Below are 23,615 nucleotides of genomic sequence, written 5' to 3' on the forward strand. Positions count from 1 at the left end.
GCGCTGGTGGTTTTGCACGGGATCGGGATGGCTTCTTGCTGTCCGAAGTAAAGAAAAAAAAGGGGAAAACGATAGGAAAAAGCGATAAAATTGAGTGTCTGGAGTAAAACAGAAGGATCATCTCCGGTAAGATTTTTTTTGCGTGACAGACGTGGGTGTAAATGGCTTGTTCAAGATGCCAGCGTTGGGGGTAATTTTTTCAAAAATCTAAATGGCAGAAAAGAGGAAGTAAATAATGATAATAAGACAATCGCCGGAAAACGCCTGCAATTTCAGATTCGTTGAGGAAGAGTGCGTGGAAACCGAAGTCTTGAGAGACGTAGATGAGATATAGTTAAGTAATGTGATATAAAGTAGAATAAAAAAGTGTAACGTAACGAAACAAAACGTAACGTAACGTAATGAAACGAAACGAAACGAAACGTAACGTAACGTAACGTAATGAAGCCTAATGTAACGCAACGTAACGTAACGAAACGAAACGAAACGAAACGTAATGAAACGAAACGTAACGTAACGAAAATTAACGTAACGTAGCGTAACGTAACGAAACGTAATGAAACGCAACGCAACGCAACGCAACGTAAACGTAAATAACATAATAAAGCCCTTTGGTGATCTATGAATTAAGGGTAAAAACGTTTCGAAAACCGTTCACGTGGGAAAGTTTTGAACAGCTGATCGGGTGTAAACAAACAACTGCCTCCACTAAATTTAATCGGGATGAGTTTGCCCTCGTATCAACAACACTGACGTCATACTGTGAGAGTGGCATTAATGTATTTCGTAAGAACAGTAAATATTTTTACCTCATTTGAAATTCATGGCTTTAATTTCCGTTGTTAATTATTCCTTTGTTTTTCAGAAGTTTATTGTTGTTAATGGTTTTGTTGTCGGCATCATAATTATCGCCATCGCCATCATCACCGTCACCATCATCATCATCACCATCACCATCACCATCACCATCACCATCACCATCATCATCATCATCATCATCATCATCATCATCATCATCATCATCATCATCATCATCACTTACCATCACCATCACCATGATCATGATCATCATTGCAATTATAATGTTTTGTTAATTATTTCTTAATTAACGCTAAACTATTGTCAAATATTCGGGTACCGGTAGACCTGCATACAATCACATATACTTGTTATATGCCTATGTATACGCGTACGAGTGCGTGGGTCTGTGTGTGAGTGCGTGCGTGTGTGTGTGTGTGCGTGCGTGTACATGTGAGTCCACCTGTACTTGATTGTAGATGCACATGTATGCACGTCTCATTTACAAACTGTAAACTAACCCTTGCTTTCTCTCTTCCAGCGAGCCACACACCAAACACAGTGAGGAACAGAATGAAAATGGGTGAGTAAAATTCCCTCTCGTCTCCTCGTTGCTATCAATGAACTAAATTGGTTTTCGCCACGTCACCTACGTCTTCTTAATTAAAGAGAGTGAACGGCTTGCAACACGCTACTCTGTTCTGTTCAGTCTTCTCGTTTACGTAAGAGTTACAGTAAAGATTAAGTGCCTTGGTGTGAATTGATTTAAATCTTAATCTTACGTAGGTGTGTGGATTGTATCTAAATGGGATAGATACTTTTTTTGTCATTTTTATTATTTTTAGAAACTAGATTTTAATAATTGGTTATGCAAATTATATTGGTGAGACTGTTTCTCTTGAATTTCGTAATTAGAAACTTTTTTATGTCATTTTATTTTTTTTAGAAACTAGATTCTAAGAATTGTTTATGCGAATGATATTGGTGAGACTGTTTCTCTTGATTTTCTTTTTAATCATTAACCGAAGACAATAAATGGATAACTAAGAAAAAAAAAGAAGAATCCAAGGAGATTACAAGGAGTTAAACAAAGAGTCAAGAATTATAGAGGTAACAAGGAATGAGAGTAAGTATCTTGGATAAGGGAGTCGACAGCTCGTAAACAAAGATCAGCTGATGGCTATAAATTTGCGGAAAGTTTCGGGTCTTTCCCACCCCACCTTCATTTTATTTTTATTTTTTAAATTTCTTTCTTTTGTCTTTCTTTCCTTATTTATTTATTTATTTATTTATTTATTTATTTATTTATTGTAACACGAGTTTTATGCCGATTCGACAAGACCCTAGAATCATATTGAATCTTGATGGTGGCGACCTTGCTTTAGAAGACGTACGGCAATTTTATTTCTTCAAAACTGTCTTGATTTGTTGCGAACTATTAGAGATTGTCCAGGCCTGCTCGGAACTGTTCAGAGCTGCTCAGAATTGTTCAGAACTGTTAAAATCTCTTCAGATATGCTCAGAATTGTTCAAAACTTTTTAGGAATGTTCAAAACTTCGAAACCTTTTAGAACTGTTCGAAGCTTTTCGAAACTTTTTAGAACTGTTTAGAATTGTTCAGAACTGTTTTGAACTGTTCAGAACTTTAGAATTGTTAAGAACTGTTCAATACTGTTTAAAACTGCTTAGAACTGCTCAGAACTTTTTAGATCTGTTTAGGACTACAAATACGATTTAAGATTTGAAGTTCTTTGCGACTATTATTGACAGTGAGTAACACTTTATGTACATTTTATTAAGGTTCATTGCGGTTGAGAATGAATAATGAATGATAATTACTAAGAAATTTTATAACGTTTGTTGCGGTTGATATGATAGTGAGTGTCATTGCATGATTTTTTTTTTATTGAGGTGCATGGCGAATGATGTTAGTGACTGGGAGTGAGTGATATTTTCAGTGTTTCAGTATGGTCTATTGCTAGAAGTGGTTGACAGTAGTTTATGTTTTCATTTTATTTATTCATTTTTTATCCGATTGATTTTGGCAGTGGATGGCAGTGAACAGCCATTTCGGTTTGTTTTTATGTTCATTGCGATGGATGGTCAGTGAATAAAAAGCGTTTTTTGTTTTTGTTTTGTTTTACCGAGATTCATTGCGGTTACTGTTGACAGTGAAGGGCAGTGATTACTATAAAGTCTCAGGTTAAATTATCGTAGTATCGCAGTAAGACGTGTGGTTGAAAGTTATGTGTGTGTGTGTGTGTGGTTATGTTTATTTTATATATATGTTTATTTTATGTTAATGTTTATGTTTATGTTTGCCTCTTGCAACAGGGTAGGGGTATCAGGAAAGCCTATATAGCAACGTCAGCGTGTGGATAGAGAGATTGGTAAATTAAACCGAGACCTTCAGAAACCTTTGCCGAAAGGGAAGGGGGTTGCGAGTCGCGCGCGTGCAAAGGATTGCAGGTTCATCAGTGGTTCGAACAGACTGTATGGGACGCATGGTGACTCTCACCATTTTTCTAATTGCATGCTGTGTGAAGTGAGAACATGGCGATCTTGTCACTTTCATACATGCATGACACTGACGTTTTCTGCGTGTCGTGGCCATGTTATGTTCATGTTGTGTCCATGTCGTGTTCATGTCACGAAGGCGGTAATCTAGGACGCAAAAGCGTGGCACGTTTGTGTCAGCTGCTTCAGGTTTACCAACCGTTCCAAAGTTAACATGTTTCGGATGAATGGCACTGTCCAAACGACAAATTCATAAGAGAAACTACAATCATAAGGAGCACTAACAATTTTGGTATGAATCAGTCGTTGTACTTGTTCCTAGTTAAAGAATTGACAACCATTTCACGAACGCGCCGTTGGTAATTCACTCTACGCTCGATCAAAACAAACGGGATGAGAGGGATCGTGTGTTTATGTATAGATCTTCCTTATTTTGTCTCCGTATATACTGTACATATATGCGTATCTTTAATATATCATACATATAGATTTAATGTATACATATTTCATATAATTAAATACTTTAACTTTACGTTCCTGACTACTTTTACCATTCATTTAACTTCACTCTCCTTCGAAAAGTCGGCCAAAAGGTAAACAGACTCAAAATCAGCAGAGAATCCATGTTTTCCTAAAAGAGTTTGTAATCCTAGTTTAGGACAATGATGCCTAATATATCCAATAAAGATATTACTTTCCAAACTTAGTATGCTCATATGAAGTATTGGTAAGAAAAAGTACAGTAAAAATATAATTTTTTCCCACCCGTGTAACTATCGTGACAAGCCTACCCCCTTGTCACGGAGTTTCCACAATTGTTCCAATACTTTCCAGGACTTTGCCACGCTTTTGACACGAACACGCGAAGCAGCGCTTCTAGAATACCAAACGCGGCATGTTCATGTCATGTACACAGCGCGCTTAGGGACTTAGAATATGGCTGTGTAAATCACATACAAGGAGACCACAGCCAATCTTACTCTCGTCAGATCAGTTTTAGATTAGGTACTTCTGTCGTGAGGACTCGCAGAAAGGCCGGTAGGAGTCATTTTTTCCTTTCTCTCTTTCTTTTCTCGATTTCTTTCTTCTCTTTCTTTCCTTTAATTTCTTTCTTTTTCTTTCTTTTTCTTTCTCTCTCTCTCTCTTTCTTTCTTTCTGTCTCTTTCTCTTTCTCTCTCTCTCTCTCTCTCTCTCTCTCTCTCTCTCTCTCTCTCTCTCTCTCTCTCTCTCTCTCTCTCTCTCTCTCTCTCTCTCCTTTCTCTTTCTCTTTCTCTTTCTCATTGTTCTCTTGATTTTAACGGACGGAAGGCCATGCATTCCACAATTAGATAGATGGATGAGTGGGTGGGTGGACGGATGGATGAAGAGGGAAGAGTGAGGAGAGAGGAGAGAGGAGAGAGGAGAGAGGAGCGAAGAGTGAAGAGTGAAGAGTGAAGAGTGAAGAGTGAAGAGTGAAGAGTGAAGAGTGAAGAGTGAAGAGTGAGGAGTGAGGAGTGAGGAGTGAGGAGTGAGGAGTGAGGAGTGAGGAGTGAGGAGTGAGGAGTGAGGAGTGAGGAGTGAGGAGTGAGGAGTAAAGAGAGAGAAGAGAAAAAGAGAGTATGGGGCACTCGATTCCCTGCGCGTGACCCTTCTTGACACCACGTATTGGGTTTATTATACACGCACACCTATCATTGCACACACATTGTTCATACGCACACGCACACATTGTAAAGGTTCATTCGTATAAACACATTTATTTGTAGGTATGTTCATTAGGGTATTTCAATAATTGCAACTTTTGAAATGTCATTGTGACTGTACAAAAATAGGCTCCATATATCATAAAAATGAAATGTGAAAAAAATCAGCTTGATCTGATAACGTTTAGGGGTTGCACTTTTCAATTTAATATATTACGCATTTCCGCGGAATTGGGGCCGCGCAGCGGACGAGGTCCACGCACTTCGAACTTCCTCGCTAACGTTAAGTGATGGTAGTTCCCTTCCGAATCGTAATCAAATTTGTGTCTTTAGGTGCAGGAAGTTCCTCGCTGACCTTGGGAACCTAAATATTGCATGCAACAAATTTCTCACAGACCTTAAGCACTTAAATACCGCATATAGCAAGTTCCTCAATGACCTTAGGTCGGAAGTCTTTCAATACTTCTAGTTCCTCACTGAACCTAATGGCCTGTAAGGTAATGCCGTGTTTCTTCAATAAGCATATAAACGTTAGTTAATTAATAACATTATTATACATTCCAACAAGCTTCTGTTGTGTTGCTACTTGTTTGTGATATATTGGCAAGGGGGGGGGGGAAGGGAAACGATATAATTCGCTGAAAGTGTTTGATTGAAAATCAAACTTTTCTGGACGACAAATTGCTTTGAAACTTGTGACTAAATTGAAGAATTATATCAGAAATTTGGACTGAAGACTATTACTAAACTAAAGGCCATCACAAAAGTACTTAACATAAAGAAAGTATATTATTATACACAGGAGGAGAGTTTGAAAGCTTCGTTTATTGGTACTGAAATCATATCTTTTAAAGGCAAAAGACAACCGAGAGAGTGCTACAAGAAGACATCGAGTGGTATGAAGCAAAGTTAAATGGTAGTGCTGCATCCACTGGTTCTGCTGACCATAAAGCCATAAAAGGAAGGAATACAGAAATAAGAGGAAATATAGTCTGGCAAATAAATTACTGAGTGCGATTCAGGAATGTGTGAAAACGATACAGATGATGAACATGACAACGGAAACTTAATCTTCCTCAACCTTAGAAGATTTATCCACTCCTGATGACTGCCAGAAGGGAAACGGAAATACACCACGGAAATAATGCAACAAATTTTACTGATGCTTTTTTTTCTCAAGTAGTAGGTCTTGATAGCAGATACTACCACTTTCCGCAAGAAAAGGCAGGCAACTATTGGTAAAAAAAGATGGCACTCTAGCTTCATTGAAGATAACCAATATGAATAAAAACATATCATAACCTCAGGGAATTAATTGAAGTGATTGATTTTTATGAGGATATAAATGATGAGGTCCGTTTTCAGTGGCCAATTAACTTTAATGCTATTGACGGGTAACCAATTATGAACTACTGAACAGACATGCAAAATTATTTTGTCTTGAGTCCTTAAAAGAATTTAAAAAACATAATATTGCCTAGGATATTTGTGCCAGTTGGTGTTAGGTGGTTAGGTTATATGTGTTCATCATTACATGTTTGTATATCACTTGATGTTGTACTTGATAAATTATAAAGTATTGAAAATGCTGATTTGCCATCCCAGACTAAAGTTGGCTTGAAAGACAATCTTATTAGATGATTGAGGACATTGCAAAAGAACCCTACTGTTATCAAAGGTATCTTCGAGTTCTCTAAGATCCATTTCTTTTGCTGGCGAAAAGCTGTCATTAGTACAGAGCCGACAATATTTCAGGCAGCATTTGGGGCATCTCAAATGTGTTCAGAAGTAGGGATCAGATTAGGGTTTGACAAATCCTACTTTGCATCCATCAGTAGATATCTGCATAACACAGATGTTATTTTCATGCCACTCTCTCACGATGGTGACAGCATACATGAGGTATTTGGTATGCTGAAAATGGAATCGGAAAAAGCTGGATATACAAACCAGCCAAACCTGAAGGATCGAATTTGGTACAATTTTTCCTATGAGAAGTTATGGAACCTCAGCACAGAAAAGTTTGTGAATGTCCCAGGTTTTTCGGAAAGAGTGTTTAGTTCCCCTTTGTTCTATCATATACGGGAAGATATGAATAAGGTATGCCATCTCTATGGCCAAGGTAACCACTCTGTATGGGAGGCTAAGAGTGTACTAATTCCCGACCATAATCAGCATTGTGAAAGACTGATTGGAGACATGAGGCGGTCCTGGGACTTCAATACCCTTGTCTCTATATCAAATATACGGTAATTGCGGAAGAGATTGAAAGGAAATGTGGATAGGGTAATATAATATATTGAGAAGTTTGTTGGCCAATAAAAAGATACGTTTCTAATTTGTAATATACTTTCACAATGTGTTTTATTTTGATTATGATTAATTATAGAAAAGATACTCTTAAATAAAGTTAAAAAGTTAAAATTATACAATACACGATTGAATAAATCAAAAAACCCAACAAAACACAATTTTGAATACATCGTTTAGTAATTACTGCTAAAATGACGAAGAAAATAATAAAAACGGGTGATTTTTAATATTAATATATTTAAACCCCAGACTAAACTAATTATTTAATCGTATTTTTCGTATCTTTGAGTAAAAAGTGCAATAGGTAAATATTGATAAAAACAAATAAAAATGGTATCACTAGTCAAGAAAAAATAAATGGCGCCTACTTCTGAACAGTCTCCGTGAATTTGAAGGATTTTTCAAAAATCACCAATTATTGAAATACCCTAATGTTCATGTGGTGTGCATTTATATGCAAATATATGTGATTTTATGTAGTTCTTTTTGTATATAGATAAAGAGTTGGATTGATAGATTGACTATAGATGATTAATGATTGGGGAGTGGTGATGATTGATGATTGTTGATTGATGATTGTTGATTGATGATTGATGATTGTTGATTGATGATTGTTGATTGATGATTAATGATAGATGATTGGTGATAGATGATTGGTGATTGATGATAGATGATAGATGACTGGTGGTTATTGGTGATAGATGATTGGTGATAGATGATTGGTGATAGATGATTGGTGATTGATGATTGGTGATAGATGATTGGTGATTGATGATTGTTGATTGATGATAGATGATTGGTTATTGATGATAGATGATTGATGATAGATGATTGGTGATTGGTGGCAGATGATAGATGACTGGTGATTGATGATCGATGATTGGTGATTGATGATTGATGATTGGTGATCGATGATTGATGATAGATGATTGGTGATTGATGGTGATAGATGATTGGTGATTGATGATAGATGATTGGTGATTGGTGATAGATGATTGGTGATTGATGATTGGTGATAGATGATTGGTGATTGATGATTGGTGATAGATGATTGGTGATTGATGATTGGTGATAGATGATTGGTGATTGATGATTGGTGATAGATGATTGGTGATTGATGATTAATGATAGATGATTGTTGATTGATGATTGATGATAGATGATTGGTGATTGATGATTGTTGATTGATGATTGGTGATTGATGATAGATGATTGGTGACAGATGATTAGTGATAGATGATTGGTGATTGATGATAGATGACTGGTAATTGGTGATAGATGATTGGTGATTGGTGATAGATGATTGATGATAGATGATTGATGATAGATGATTGGTGGCAGATGATAGATGATTGGTGGCAGATGATAGATGACTGGTGATTGATGATCGATGATTGGTGATCGATGATTGATGATAGATGATTGGTGATTGATGTAGATGATTGGTGATTGGCGATAGATGATTGGTGATTGATGATTGATGATAGATGATTGGTGATTGATGGTGATAGATGATTGGTGATTGATGATTGATGATAGATGATTGGTGATTGATGATAGATGATAGGGAAAAGAAAAAGGAAAAAATGAGAAAGGAAAAGGAAAGTGGAGGGAGAGAAGGGGGAGGGGGAGAGGAATTAGACTATAAGGGAAGACGTCTACGATTATCTCGATTGGAAGCGCCGCCATCATTGTGGACGTCGTGAAGGAGGGAGGAGGGAAGGAGGGGCGAGTGACGAGGGAAGGGGGAAAAAAGAAAGGAGCAACAAAGGGGACAGGGTATGCCGGGGGGTCATTGTGGACGTCGTGAAGGAGGGAGGAGGGAAGGAGGGTTAGGAGGGGCTAGTGACGAGGGAAGAGGGAAGGAGGGAGGGTAGGAGGATGGAAGGTAGGAGGAGGGAAGGTGGGTGGAGGAAGAAATCATGCTGGTAGTGTATGTCACGCCAGGCATAGCTGGAGGTGGAGGAGAAGGAGAAGGAGAAGAAGAAGGAGAAGGAGAAGGAGAAGGAGAAGGAGAAGGAGAAGGAGAAGGAGAAGGAGAAGGAGAAGGAGAAGGAGAAGAAGAAGGAGAAGGAGAAAAAAGAAAAAGACGAAGAAAAAGACGAAGAAGGAGGAGGAGGGAGAGAAGTATTAGAAGGAGGAGGAGGAAGAGAAGGATTAGAAGAAGAAGAAGAAGAAGAAGGCGAAGACGACGGCCCGAGGAGAGGGACGTGCGCGGCGGCCGGGGAATGCGGCGCGGGGCGGTCGAGGCAGACGCTCAAAGAAAGCGCGCATTTGGTGCCGCTTAAACGGAGAAAAAAATGATCGGGGAGACGCGGGCGCGGGCGAGCTCGGAGGGATAGGCGGCGCGCGGGGCGGGGGCGGGCGGGAAGCGGGGCGCCCGGCGGCCGCCTCGGGAGGGGATCAGCCTCTCGACGCGTCTAGCCCCGCCCCTGAGCGATTTCCTGTCGGCGCTGGTGACAGATCGCCCAGCCGCCCATCTGATAAGGGGCGGGGGAGGGGAGGGGGAGGGGGAGGCGTGGTGGGACTCATCCAAGATGTTGACTTCCGAAGACATGCACCACAAAGACATGCATTCCTATATGCATGTAGAATGCATGACGGGAAATAGACGCCCAGGCACGCGTACGCACCCGCATGCGTACACGCATATGCACAAGCATATGCACACGCACACGCACACGCACACGCACAGGCATACCCCCACTCCATACCTACGCTCTCATATCCACGCTCCCATACCCACACCCGCACTCCCATATCTGCACCCACCTCACTCCTATACCCACACTCCCATATCCATACCCATACCCATACCCATATCCATACCCTCACCTACACCCACACATCCACACACCCACACATCCACACACCCACACATCCTCACACCCACACATCCACATCCACATCCACCCCCCCACCCACACATCCACACCCCACACATCCACACACCCACATCCACACCCCACACACCCACCCACCCCCACACACCCACCCACCCCCACACATCCACATCCACCCCCCACACACACACCCCCACACATCCACACCCACACACCTACACACACCCACACCCACACCTACCAACACCCCAAAACACACTCACACAACCCCACTCGACACCACACACACTTCCACATCACACCCACTCACACACTCACACTCACACTCACACTCACACTCACACACACACACACACACACACACACACACACACACACACACACACACACACACACACACACACGGCTTCCGACCTTCCGCCGAGCCGCCCCCGCAGGGCCCATAGATTTACTCATTTACTCATGTCTGTTGCATTTTTCTTGCAGGGAGTTGGTCAAGCTCAGCGAGGAGTCGCTCATGCGGCAGCCGGAGGAGGTGTTCGACATCATCTGCAAGCTGGGCGAGGGGTGAGTTGCTGTCCTGTCGTGTCATGTCATGTCATGTTATGAGTTTTATCTTTCCGCGTTCCTCTCCTCCCCATCCCTCACCCCTCCTTTCTCTCTCATATTTTTTTGTTTTTTTTTTTTTTTTTTTTTTTTTTTTTTTTTTTTTTTTTATTTTTTTTTTTTTTTTTTTTTTTTTTTTTTTTTTTTTTTTTTTTTGTTTTTTTTTTTTTTATTTTTTTTTTTTTTTTGATTTTTTTTTTTCCGTCATCTTCGCGTAATGGAGTCTCGTTGATAGTCACTTGACATCAGTCCATTGTCAAGCTAATCCCACTGGGCGTGGTTGCAGTGGTAGCGGAAGGAGTATCAGTTATCTTAGTAGTGGCAGTAGCAGTAGCAGTAGCAGTAGCAGTAGCAGTAGCAGTAGCAGTGATATAATCAGTAACCTCAGCAGAGACAGTAGCAGTAGCAAGAACAGGGAGAGTAGAAGTAACGTCAGCATTAGCAATTGCTATAGCACTGCAGTAGTATCAACAGGAAGAGCAACAGTAGCTGCATCAGTATCAGTAGCAAACGCAGTAGCAATAGCAATGAGAGTACAGCAGTGACAATAGCATTGAGAGTGTCAGTATCCATATCAATATCAATAGCATTAGCAATAGCAATAGCAGTAGTAATAGCAGTCCAGTAGCAATAGCAATAGTAATAGCAGTCCAAGAGCAATAGCAATAGCAGTCCAGTAGCAATAGCAATAGTAATAGCAATAGCAACAGCAACAGCAATAGCAACAGCAATAGCAATAGCAATAGTAGTCCAGTAGCACTAGCAGGAGAAGTAGCAGTAGCAGTAGCAATAGCAGGTGGCAGAATCCGTAGTGCAATGCACGTCGTGGCTTCCGCACGTGGTGGGGGTTGGGGGTTGGTAGGGGGGGGTGCGCCGAAGGGATTTCCGGCGCCACAACAGAGGGCCTTCGTGAGAGGGAAGCAGGACCTCGGGCCACTCACTGTCTCAAGGAAGCGATTCTCTCGGCGATGCTTTCTTTAGGTCGCTCTCAAAGGATGCTACGAGGGGTCGGGGGGAGAGGGAGAGGTGGGAGAGGGGAGGGGAGAGGGGGATTTGTGGGAGATGGGAGGGTAAGGGGTTCTGTGGGGAGAGGTGGGGAAGGGAGGGGGAGAGGTGGGGAGGGGATCGGGAGATGGGAGGGGAGGGGATCGGGGAGATGGGAGGGGAGGGGATGGGGGAGATGGAGGGGAAAGTGGGATTTGGGGGGAGGGGAAGGGAGGGGAAGGGATGGGGGAGATGAGAGGGGAAAGTGGGATTTGGGGGGAGGGGAAGGGAGGGGAAGGGCGGATCTGTGGGAGGGGAAGGGAGGGCGGAGAAAGAGATGCATGTTCTGTGCTGCATGTGTGTTTGGTTGTGCTTCTGTGTGTGAAGATATGTGTCTGCATGAGAGGAGATCGAGGGGGAGAAGGGAACGGAGGAGAGTGCGAGTGCGAGTGCGAGTGCGAGTGCGAGTGCGAGTGCGAGTGCGAGTGCGATTGAGAGTGAGAGTGAGGTAAGCAGGTAGTTAGGCAAAGGAGGCGACTAGGAGGCGCTGAAGCAAGGTGCAGGGGCGGCGGTGACCTTGGGAGCTCTTACCGGCGGCAGCTCAACCACGTGACGGCCGCCGAGTGCCAGCCTTGGCACTTGTTACTGCCACTCTCGCTCGCTCGCTCTCTCGCTCTCTCGCTCGCTCTCTGCCGCGCCGCCGGGGTTTCCTCCTCGGTGCCTCCTCCTTTTTTGTCTCGCGCACCTGCTCGCCCTCCGCTCCCCTCCCTTCCCTCCCTTCCCCTCTCTCTCTCCCCTCTCCTCTCCTTGTCTTCCCTTTTTTGGTCTTTCACTTTACGTCCCTTCCCTCTCATTCCCTTCCCTCCCCTCTCATTCATTCCCTTCCCTCAAATCCCCTTTTCTCTTCCCTCTCTCTCCCTCTCCCTCTCCCTCTCCCTCTCCCTCTCCCTCTCCCTCTCCCTCTCCCTCTCCCTCTCCCTCTCCCTCTCCCTCTCCCTCTCCCTCTTTCTTTCCCTCTCCCTCTCCCTCTTCCTCTCGTATTTCTCCCTCTCCCTCTCGTATTTCTCCCTCTCCCTCTCGTATTTCTCCCTCTCTCCCTCCCCCACTCCCTCTCCCTCTCCCTCTTCCCTCTCCCTCTCCCTCTCCCTCTCCTCTCCCTCTCCCTCTCCCTCTCCCACTCCCTCTCCCTCTCCTTCCCCTCCCCCTCCCTCCCCCGCATCCCTCTCCCTCTCCTTCTCCCTCTCATCTCCCTCTTCCTCTCCTCTCTATCTCCCTCTCCGTCCTACCCCCACTCCCCCTCCCCCTCCCCTCTCCCGTCTCCCTCCTCCCTCTCCCTCTCCCTCTCCCTCTCCCTCTCCCGCTCCCTCTCCCTCTCCCTCTCCCCCCCCTCCGCCTCCCCTCCCCCTCTCCCGCTCCCTCTCCTCCCTCCTCCCTCTCCCTCTCCTCTTCCTCTCCCTCTCACTCTCCCTCTCCCGTCCCCCTCTCCTCCCCCTCTCCCTCTCCCCTCTCCCTCCTCCCTCTCCCTCCCTCTCCTCGTGCCTCATCCCACTCGACCACGTCCCACTGCCACTCCCTCTCCCTCTCCCTAGCCCTCTGCGCTCCTCTCCCTCTCCCTCTCCCTCTCCCTCTCCCTCTCCCTCTCCCTCTCCCTCTCCCTCTCCCTCTCCCTCTCCCTCTCCCTCTCCCTCTCCCTCTCGTATTTCTTCCTCTCCTCCCAGTCTCCGCATCTGGAACTGTGCTGCGTCGGGGAGAGATCTGCAGAGGCGCTGTATTCACTTCTTTGTTTCTTTCTTTGTTTCTTTCTTTCTTTGGTTGGTTGGTTGGTTGGTTGGTTGGTTGGTTGGTTGACTAATTGGTTGCAAGTTGTGTGCGTCTGCTTATCGTTAGTGTGTGTGTGTGTATGTGTGTGTGTGTGTGTGTGTGTGTGTGTGTGTGTGTGTGTGTGTGTGTGTGTGTGTGTGTGTGTGTGTGTGTGTGTGTGTGTACGTGTGTACGTCTGTACGTCTGTACATTCGTACGTCCGTCCGTACTTACTTGGTTGTGTGTTTATTGGATGTTTTGTTTTGTTTTTGTTTTTTTCTTCGCCGTGGGTGGGTTGCTTTGTCGGCGGCGCGACGCGGTGCGCGAATCTCGGGGATGCCTTCCTTGGTCAGTGCGATTTCACTCGGGTCTCACTCTTGTGGGATTGCATGTTTGGTTGGTAACCACTCGCTCACTCACTCACTCTCTCACTCTCTCTCTCTCTCTCTCTCTCTCTCTCTCTCTCCCCTCACTCACTCACTCACTCACTCCTCCTCCTTCCCCCCATCCTCCTTTCCCCCTCCTTCCCCACTCCTCCTCACCACTCACCACTCACTCACTCACTCCTCACTCCCCCTCCTCCCCCTCCCTCCTTTTCCCCCTCCTCCTCACTCACTCACTCACTCACTCCTCACTCACTTACTCCCCACTCAAATCACTCACTCACTCACTCCCCACTCACTCACTCACTCCCCTCCCCTCACTCACTCACTCACTCACTCCTCCTCCCCCTCCTCCCCCTCCTCCTCCCCCTCCTCCTCCCCCTCCCCCTCCTCACTCAAATCACTCACCCCACTCACTCACTCACTCACTTACTCCCCACTCACTCACTTAAATCACTCCCCTCACCCCACTCCTCATTTTACTCACTCCCCTCACCCTCCCCCTCCTCCTCCTCCTCCTCCTCCCTCCTCCTCCTCCTCCTCACCCCTCCTTTCCCCCTTTTCCCCCTCATCCTCCTCCTCCTCCTCCTCACCCCCTCACTCACCCCACTCCCTCACTTTACTCCCCTCCTCCTCCTCCCAATCCCCAAATCCTCCTCCTCCTCCTCCTCCTCCTCCTCATCCTCACTCCCCCTCCTAAATCACTCACTCACTCCTTCCCCCTCCTCCTCCCACTCCTCCCATCCTCCTCCTCCTCCTCACTAAATTTACTCCCCTCACTCACTCACTCACTCACTCACTCCTACTCACTCACTTTACTCCCCACTCACTCCCCTAATCAATCAATCACCCACTTTACTCACTCACTCACCTGACTTACTTTACTCACCCTAATTTTTACTACTCATCAATTTACTCACTCCACCTCACTTACTCCCCCTCACTTACTCCAACCCCCATTACCACACCTTTGACTCCCCTTAAATTTTTCCCCATCTCAATTACCCATCTCCCGTCCCCCTCAATTTACTCCCCTTCACATTGACTCCACTCTCCCCAAATTTACTCACACCTCACATTGAAATCAACTCTCACATTTACTCACACCCCACATTTACTCACCTTCACATTTTTTTCCCCCTCACATTATAATTTTACCCCAACCCCCATTTTCCCCACTTAATTACTCCAACCCCACAAATCACACTCCACAAATCACACCCCACAATCACACTCCACTTGATCCCCCAAAGGGCCCCAAACGCTCCCCTCCCTTTTAAAACTCAATTATAACCCCCAAATCCCCTCTAAACTCAACCCTCCCGAAACCCCCTTTTCCCCAACCCCCATTAAACCCCATTTTGTTTCCCTTTCCCCTAATTTCCCTTTTATTCCCTTCTCCCCTTCCCGACCAAAACCCCCTCCATTCCCCCTCAATTTCTTCCCCTTCTCCCCCTTTACTTCTCCCTCCCCCAAATAATTTCCTTTCCCCTTTCCCCATCTCCTTTAACCCCCTTCCCCTTTTCCCCCTCCTTTTCCCCCCACTTTTCCCCCCCTCCCCTCCATTCTTTCCCTTTTCCCCTCCCCTTCCCCTTCCCCCCTTTTCACCTTCCCCTCTCCTTCTCCCTCCCCCTTCCCCCTTCCATTCCCCCTTCCCCTCTCCCCTCCTTTCCCCCCTTTCCCCCCTTTCCCCCCTTTCCCCTCCTTCCCCCTCCTTCTCCCTCTCCCCTTCTCCCCTCCTTCCCCCTCTCACCCCCCCCTTCTCCCCTCCCCCCTCCCCCCTCCCCCCTTCTCCCCCCTTCCCATCTCCTTGATCCCCTCCTTTCCCCTCCTTTTCCCCCCTTTCCTTGTTTTACCCTCCATTTCCCCTCTCCCGTCCCTTTTAATTGCCCACCCCATTTTCCCCCTTTTACCTTACCCCCCCCCCCTCCCAATTAAACCCACCCCCATTCTCCCCCTCCTTCCCCCTTCCCTTAACACCCAATTATTCACAGGGACATCAAGGCGGGAAATATCCTCCTCAACACTCAGGGTCATGCCAAGCTAGCAGACTTTGGGGTCGCTGGTCAACTCTCGGTACGTGGTTTTGTGTTGTGATTTGGGTTGTGCATATTAGGTTATGATTATTGTTATTGCTGTTACTATTTTTTGCTCTTTGTTGATTTATTTTTATAATTTTTGAACTTATTTGTATTTTTCATCTTTCATTACCTTTTTTCTAAGACAAAGATACTTATTACTGGTATCTTGTAATTTTCTTGTTGAGAGTATTACACAATTCTTAGTGTGATTACTTTTAATGCAAAATAGATATTGAATTGTTAGAAATTTATGTATTTACTTTCATAACTGATGTATTATGTAGTAAAGGAGCTTTTATTCTTTTAATGTTATCTGCAAGCAGTCTTTAACCCACTCACAACGGGGGCATTCTAGCCTTGAATGTCACAATGCCGGGGCTTTCAAACGCTTAGGCCTAAATCAATTAAATGGCTGGCACAATACTGTGCCACCCGGCCACTGGGCTTTTGAATGAGCGGTACAGTACTGTACCACCCGTCCAGAGAGGGTTAATAGTTCACATGCATTTTCAAGTGTAAGCTCTATGTTGACAGATGTTGAGCTCTTACATAGTAGCCAAGGTCATGTTGGTTAAGGAGCTACCTCACCGCCTAATATTACCTTGTTGACCTTTGAATCATGGGTATGATTGGTATCATGGGTATGTTGAAGGCTTAATGTCAGTTAGCAAAATTTTTTTTTTTTATATCTAGATGAATATTTTGAGGGCTGCAGGTATCATGATTACACACAAACATCCCTGACAGAGAGAGAGCCAAATGCTGGCGGAGATACACAGGAAGAAGGCTTTATTTTTGAAGCCGACTTATTTTTAGACTGTGCTTGTCAAATGCACTGCCAGTTGGAGGTCGATCTAATATTGTTGATAAGCGGGGGACACTTTGGGAAATCTTGCTGTGTTTTATGGCTTTTGATGGTATGTATTTGATGTTAACAGAATAATTTCAGGTGGATTTTTTAACATATATTTTTATCTCTCTTCCAGGACACAATGGCCAAAAGAAACACTGTGATAGGCACTCCTTTCTGGATGGCCCCAGAAGTAATTCAGGAAATAGGTTATGACTGTGTAGCTGATATATGGAGTTTAGGTGAGCCAAATCTGGTTTTGGTTAAAAAGAAAAAAAAAAAGAAAAGAAAAAAAAAAAAGTTTTTTTCTATAGTGAGTTTTAAGAATTTTCATGTGATACGAGTTGTTTATTTGTTCTCAAAGCTAATTGAGCTTCTCAAATTTATCGGTAATCGTGCATTAGTCTCCATTCTTGATGTAGATCCCCTCAAGAATTGAAGCGAAAGACGGCGTATAACCCCCACCGCCAGAGTTAAAAGACTTACCAGATCCCCTTTTTGCACCCTTTTTGCAGGTATAACAGCATTAGAAATGGCGGAGGGAAAGCCCCCATACGGTGACATTCACCCCATGCGTGCCATATTCATGATCCCCACCAAGCCGCCGCCATCATTCCGAGAGCCCGACCAGTGGCAACCCGAGTTCATTGACTTTGTGTCCAGGTAAGGAGTTCCGGGGGATTGGCGAAGGGTCGTCGTTGTCGAGGCGACTTTTGGGTTTAGGCCGAGTGAGGGAAGGGTGATTGCATATTGGTCGGTTGGGTTGGGGTTGGGAAGTTGTTGTAATTGCAGGGTGCAGAGTGACTAATGTGTTCATGAATAGCAGATTAGTGATGAGGTAAGATTGCATTACTTATTCTGTTTCTGTCTTTTTTGTCAGTCGGAATAGAGTTTTTCTTGATATTTTTCTTTAAAAATGTATTTTCTATATTATTTTGATATTTAGGCAGCACTGGAATTTGAATATTTTGTATTTTGTTCTCTGTTGAATGTAGGAAATGAGGGTTTTTTGCTTTTGAAGTGCAATGAGAAAGAGAAAGAAAATTAACAAAAAAATTGTTACTACAAATATCTGAAATTATATTATTAAATAAAAAACTAAGATATGCAGTGCTGCTGTAATGTTACATTTGCCTAGAATTTTTTGTTTTAGTTTTTCAAACAAGAAGTCATTAACCTCACTCAGATTAGAGAGAGAAAAAAAAAAAAAAAAAAAAAAGCAGGCAAGTCGATTCACTCGATTCAAGGGACGCTTCTCATAAAAGTCTAACACCCGCCCATACCCTAGATGTCTGGTGAAGAACCCCGAGGAGAGAGCGACAGCATCCAAGCTCCTCCAGCACCAGTTCATCCGTGGTGCTCAGCCGGCCAGCATCCTAAGGAACATGCTGGAGGAGGCCATGGAGATCCGGGAGAACCAGAACTCCAACCGACAAAACCAAATCAAGCATATCACGGAATCGGTGAGTTGGAAGCGCTTCGACCGCCTCTTTCAGATGTTTGGTGTATCTGGTAAAAGTCTATGTTTATTATTATTGTTTTTTTTTTGTTTTTTTTACTATTTGTGTATTAAATTTTGATTAAATACATTTTCAGTGTATGTTATGACTTAAAACCACATTTGTAATTTGATGTTATTCATTAGTTTGTTTTTTTTAGTGTCAATTGAATGGTAAATTCTAAATGTCCACTTCATTAACATTTGAATGTTAAGAGAATAGTTGTTAATCTAAATGTTAATTTTATTAACCTTTGCCGTCAGTTGCATGTACTTTTATAGATGCCTTATGTAAATAATTGATTAAAAAAAATATTATTGGAGGGACAAACTAACTAGATTTTTTTCTAGGATCAAAGACCTGAACTTTTTCTTTGTGAAGTAGGAGCTTTCAGTCTTTGGGTAACTGAAGAAGGGATACTCCTAGTATATCATAGTATGGGAGTTGTTATGGTGGTGGGATTACTCCTAATTTGTTGGAGCTTGTAGTGTTGAAGACTAGATAATTGTCTTTAAAAAATTAGGACTGGGAGTTTCAAGGTGGAATTTTCCTCTATACTGGAGCAACAGTAAAAGTCCTAGCTAACTAATTTGCATGTTACGAGGTGAGAGTTAATCCTTTGCGAACGTAGTCCCGGACATGGTCTCTCTCTTTAGATAAGTTTGACTTGTTTCATAGATTTCAGGCATCTTTGAGAAAGCAGAGCTATGTTGGCTCACTGCTTTGTATGTTGGGAGAGGGAAATTCGATCCAGGAACTATTATTGTTTTCTCAAGCAAAAACAGGCAAGAACATTTATAGAGGAAGGGAGATCTTGAGAAATCTTGCAACACTTGTTAGGCATGGTTGAGTGGGACGGAAGAAAGAGTTTCATAAAATTACTTGTAAGAGAATAGAAGGTTTGTCTTGGATTCATTTGATAGGTTAGCTGGTAGGAATGGAGTTGGAATGATATGTTTGGTATATTCAATGCAGAATTCATATTCTCTCGAGAGGTTAATATATATACCACGATATGTTGGGCGAGTTACAGTTTAGTGGAGAATATGTTGTGGAGATTAGAGGCTAGAGAGGAAATTTGTGCAAGTATTAAGGGCTTTATTTTTTAATCAGAAGGCTAGGGAGATCTAAAACATATCTGGGTAAACTTTTACAGGTTATGTATTTGGCTGAGGTAGGAGTTACGTTTTTATGGTACGTTTATCTTTGTGTTATGAGTTCCCCAATGCATCATGGATGTTCAGATTTAGAGAAATCCTAGAAAAATGGGAAGAGCAAGCAAGGTTGTTGTAGCAGATCAGAGCATGATGTGGTGTGTCCAACCACATGGCTGGATTGACTATGTGGAAAGGAGACTCTGACCGTGCTTGCTTGCGTCATAATAACACGCTGACTGTCTCCCAGTTGTCGCAACAGCAGTCCCCCCAGCTCCAATTGCCGGGGATGAGCACACAAGCTGAGCAAGACAACAAAAACAATGAGCACAACCAAACCCACCATCAGCACCCCAACCTGGCTAATAATGAGATCCAGGTTAGTGGCCGCTACAGGGACAGAGCATGTGGCGTTTGTTTACCTCCTGCCGCGTGCACCTTTTTGTGGCACTCTTTACCCTGAACGCTGTTGTCCTGCACTTGCTCCTGTCTTCGTCGGTAGCTTCTTTTTTTTTCTTTTTTTTTCTGTAGAGAGATTCTGCATGAAAAGTAAGTGCAGTGAAGATTGTAGATGGAGTTTTATGTTTGAAAAGAATAATGAAAAGTGTATTTACTTCAGTTATGTGTTCTTTACTCTTTTGTTTCTTTGATTTATGGCTTGTGGGGATAACTTTTTTGTGGGGCTTTTGGTAAGCATTGTAAATTGTCGTAAAAAAAAGAACTGTGAATTACTTGTTGCTTATACAGTTCATTGTACTATTTGCAATCTATTTTATGTGATATATATTTTACTTATAGATTTAAGAAACATTGACATATTTGCATGAAGATATATGAAATATATTAGATTTTGAATAGTTTTTGTAGTTTTCATGATTTTGTGTATTGTGAAATAGATCACAGAAATCCATAGGAAGCTTCTAAAGATGAAAAAGAGTGTATGTTAAGTTGTTTTATTATGTTAAGAAAGTTACAAATAAGAGAAGGGTTTTACAAAAGGAATATTTTTCTTCTAGAAAATCATTGATGTCAAGGTAATAATCTTAGTAAAGAGAAGATGCTTGAAATATTTAATGTCCTTGGAATGCACCAAATAATTGATTTTGCATGCAACTTTGTCCAAATAGAAATATCTTTGTGTTGATAATATCTCTGAGTTTAATGCCTTGTTTTAAATACCTTATAGGGAAACTGAAAGCTAAATTTGTGCATGTTTAGGCAGCTTTCAGCTTTTGTAGTTTTCTTGTAGAGTGTACGAATGAACCTTCCATAATATGCATTTTTCCCTTTACTGAAATTCCAAGTTACTTATTCCTTCAGCTACGATGACCTAATGCTAATTAGAATCACTTTAATAATGTTTCATTTATTGACTCATATTTCATCTGTAAGTCTAGAAAATAACAGAACACACGTACATCTTAACCCATTCATGCTGGTACATCTTAACTCATTCATGCTGGGGCACATTTTAGTGTAATGCCACTCTAGCCAGGTAGATAACAAGCTTGTGCAGTGACCAAGCACAATATCTCTCCCCATGCAGTGCTGCACTACATCTCTATGAGTGCTTTTCACCCTCCCACTTCAACGGGGTGATAATTAGAGGATTTTGTATTTTTTTACAATATTTTCGCAAGTGAATGAAAATGTGTCCATGCTAATGAAGCTCCTATGATTATGTACTTACATAATGAGACCATGATGTGATAGGACGTCACCCAACAGGAGCAAAGTCTTATGACGTAACATGAGAAGGGTTAAAGATGATTCAAGTAGTTTGGAAAATGTTATGATGTCTCTCAAAATCTCTCTTCATATAATTTTTTTTTAAAGAAGTATCATGTGTATAAAAGTATTAATACGAATGTAAAACAGCTTATGCAATATTGATTGAATTTTTTATCTAGATCTGATTTGAGAGAGAATACATTGTTGGAAGGGAAATCTGTAATGGCAAACTGAGTTGTATTAAGTGTGGGTATAGCACCTTCAGTATACTGTATTACAAGAATTGGTATAATCTGTTGCATGCTGTAATTGGCATGTTGATGAAATATTTGTTCAGTATTCTGTAGAACTTCTTTGCATGTTTTCTTTGTGCATGTATATATTTATGCCTTTTAGCATTTTTTTTCTTGCATGGTTTTAGTGCATGTTATACTTCTATATGGTTCTTTATAATTAGTGCATGTTTTTGAGTATTTTGCAAACCTATTTTTGTCTGCCTTTTTTTTTTTTATAAGAGCTTTTTTGTAATGCATGTTTTCAGTGTGAAAAAATTATGTATTATGTAAATTGATTTTTTTTTGTGCATGTTTTCTTCAAATATTTTTCTGCATGTTTTCTTCAAATATTTTTTGTGCATGATTTCATCAAATAATTTTTGTGCATGTTTTCTTCAAAGGTATTTTTCTGATTTATAGATTGGAATCTAAATTATTTTTTTTATATATAGATAAATAACATAATCAGATATGTTATTTTGTATTAGTAAAGTCAATAAAATATCCAATTAACACACACACACACACACACACACACACACACACACACACACACACACACACACACACACACACACACACACACACACACACACACACACACACACACACACACACACACACACACACACACACACACACACACACACACACACACACACACACACACACACAGATAGACAGACAGACAAACAGAAAAACTGACAAAGAAGCAGACAGACACCATTAGTTTTGTTATTAGTTCAGACAGACAGACAGACAGACAGACAGACAGACAGACAGACAGACAGACAGACAGACAGACAGACAGACAGTCAGTCAGTCAGTCAGTCAGTTAGTTAGTTAAATTGCCAATGCAATATTTTAATAAATGGAATAACAATTAGTGTCTCAACATTAGATAACCTTTTTGCTAGTTGCCGTAGTGATAACTTTATTATTACCAGATGCATGATTTGATGTTGTTTTGCAAGTGACTTCTTGATGAGAAGCTGGTTTCAGAATCTGCAGGCCCTTAGTTCTAGGCGCACCTATCTCTCCCCCAGGACGATGATGAAGTGGACAGTCGGACGATGGTCAGGTATAGTGCAGGCGCGGGCGACAGTGGCACTTTGCGCCCAGCTAACAACGAGGGCACTCTGATGGCGCCGCTGCAGTCTGGCACCCTCATCTCGCCTGTAGACTCGGCGACGCTCTCATCGGACCTCGGGACGATGGTCATCAACTCGGACAATGAGGACGAAGACGAGGACTCCACAATGAAGAGTGAGCAGAGAGGATTTTTTTTTTTTCATTCTGGGAGGATGGGGTTGAATGGAAAGAATATAGGAGAGGTGTATTGGAAAGTTTGGCTTTGTGGATTTAGTTGATAATTTTTTTTTTTTTTATTAATTATTATTATTATTATTATTATTATTATTATTCTTTTTATTTTTTTTTTTATCCTGGAGACTACATGTTTTCTTAGTGTCACATTGTAACAACAGCATTATTTTTAGTTTATTGATTAAGAGAAGGAGATTAAATAATTACCGTTTACCAAAAGAGAGTTAGGTGTGAGGTATACATGTTTATTTTGATGTGATATTGATGTTTTGGTTTCTTTCTCCAGGGCATGACACAGCTCCTGGCGAGCAGAGCAAGAAATACAGGCCACTGTTCCTTGACCATTTCGACAAAAAAGAACAAGAAAAGAGGGTGAGGAATAATATATTCTTGGTGGTGTCATCACTCATAATCATGTCAGTACATACTGCTGTGCACATATATATCACAGATAGTAATTGTTTATTGTATGATCTGTAATGCTTCCTTGTTTTCAGGCAAGAAGTAAAGGCTCAAAGGATAACTCTCCGCTGGAGCAATTAGCGTCGCAGCAGTATGTTGGGACGGGCAGACCCATTGTTACACAGCAGCACCCGACGTCACAATCATCGCAGGTATTTTGAGAGTTTCTCATCACAAAAATAATGTGAATGTGATTAGTTCTTGTAGCTAGTCACATTCACATTATTGTAAAGTTAGTGGGAAAGGGGAAAATATTTTTTGGTTTATTATGTATAGAATTTTGCTCAATGCGGACAGGCCTATGTAACTGA

General features: G+C 42.3%; 1 protein-coding gene across 1 annotated transcript in view; it reads left to right on the forward strand.

Moving 5' to 3' along the window:
- The window catches only part of hpo (serine/threonine-protein kinase hippo), a 34,606-nt gene that overhangs the window by 4,036 nt on the left and 6,955 nt on the right, over positions 1–23,615 (forward strand). The window contains exons 2-13 of the mRNA XM_086532496.1: positions 1,340–1,381; positions 10,640–10,720; positions 11,148–11,292; positions 15,913–16,002; positions 16,994–17,099; positions 17,373–17,520; positions 18,146–18,320; positions 19,761–19,889; positions 20,527–20,544; positions 22,563–22,782; positions 23,129–23,214; positions 23,340–23,456. Coding sequence (XP_086388622.1) covers positions 1,340–1,381; positions 10,640–10,720; positions 11,148–11,292; positions 15,913–16,002; positions 16,994–17,099; positions 17,373–17,520; positions 18,146–18,320; positions 19,761–19,889; positions 20,527–20,544; positions 22,563–22,782; positions 23,129–23,214; positions 23,340–23,456 — 1,357 coding nt within the window. The remainder of the gene's footprint in view (positions 1–1,339; positions 1,382–10,639; positions 10,721–11,147; positions 11,293–15,912; positions 16,003–16,993; positions 17,100–17,372; positions 17,521–18,145; positions 18,321–19,760; positions 19,890–20,526; positions 20,545–22,562; positions 22,783–23,128; positions 23,215–23,339; positions 23,457–23,615) is intronic.

The sequence above is a fragment of the Penaeus japonicus genome, unplaced genomic scaffold (assembly GCF_977035675.1).
Source record: "Penaeus japonicus unplaced genomic scaffold, GWHDUDI00000001_assembly GWHDUDI00000037, whole genome shotgun sequence".
NCBI classification, from domain to species: Eukaryota; Metazoa; Arthropoda; class Malacostraca; order Decapoda; family Penaeidae; genus Penaeus; species Penaeus japonicus.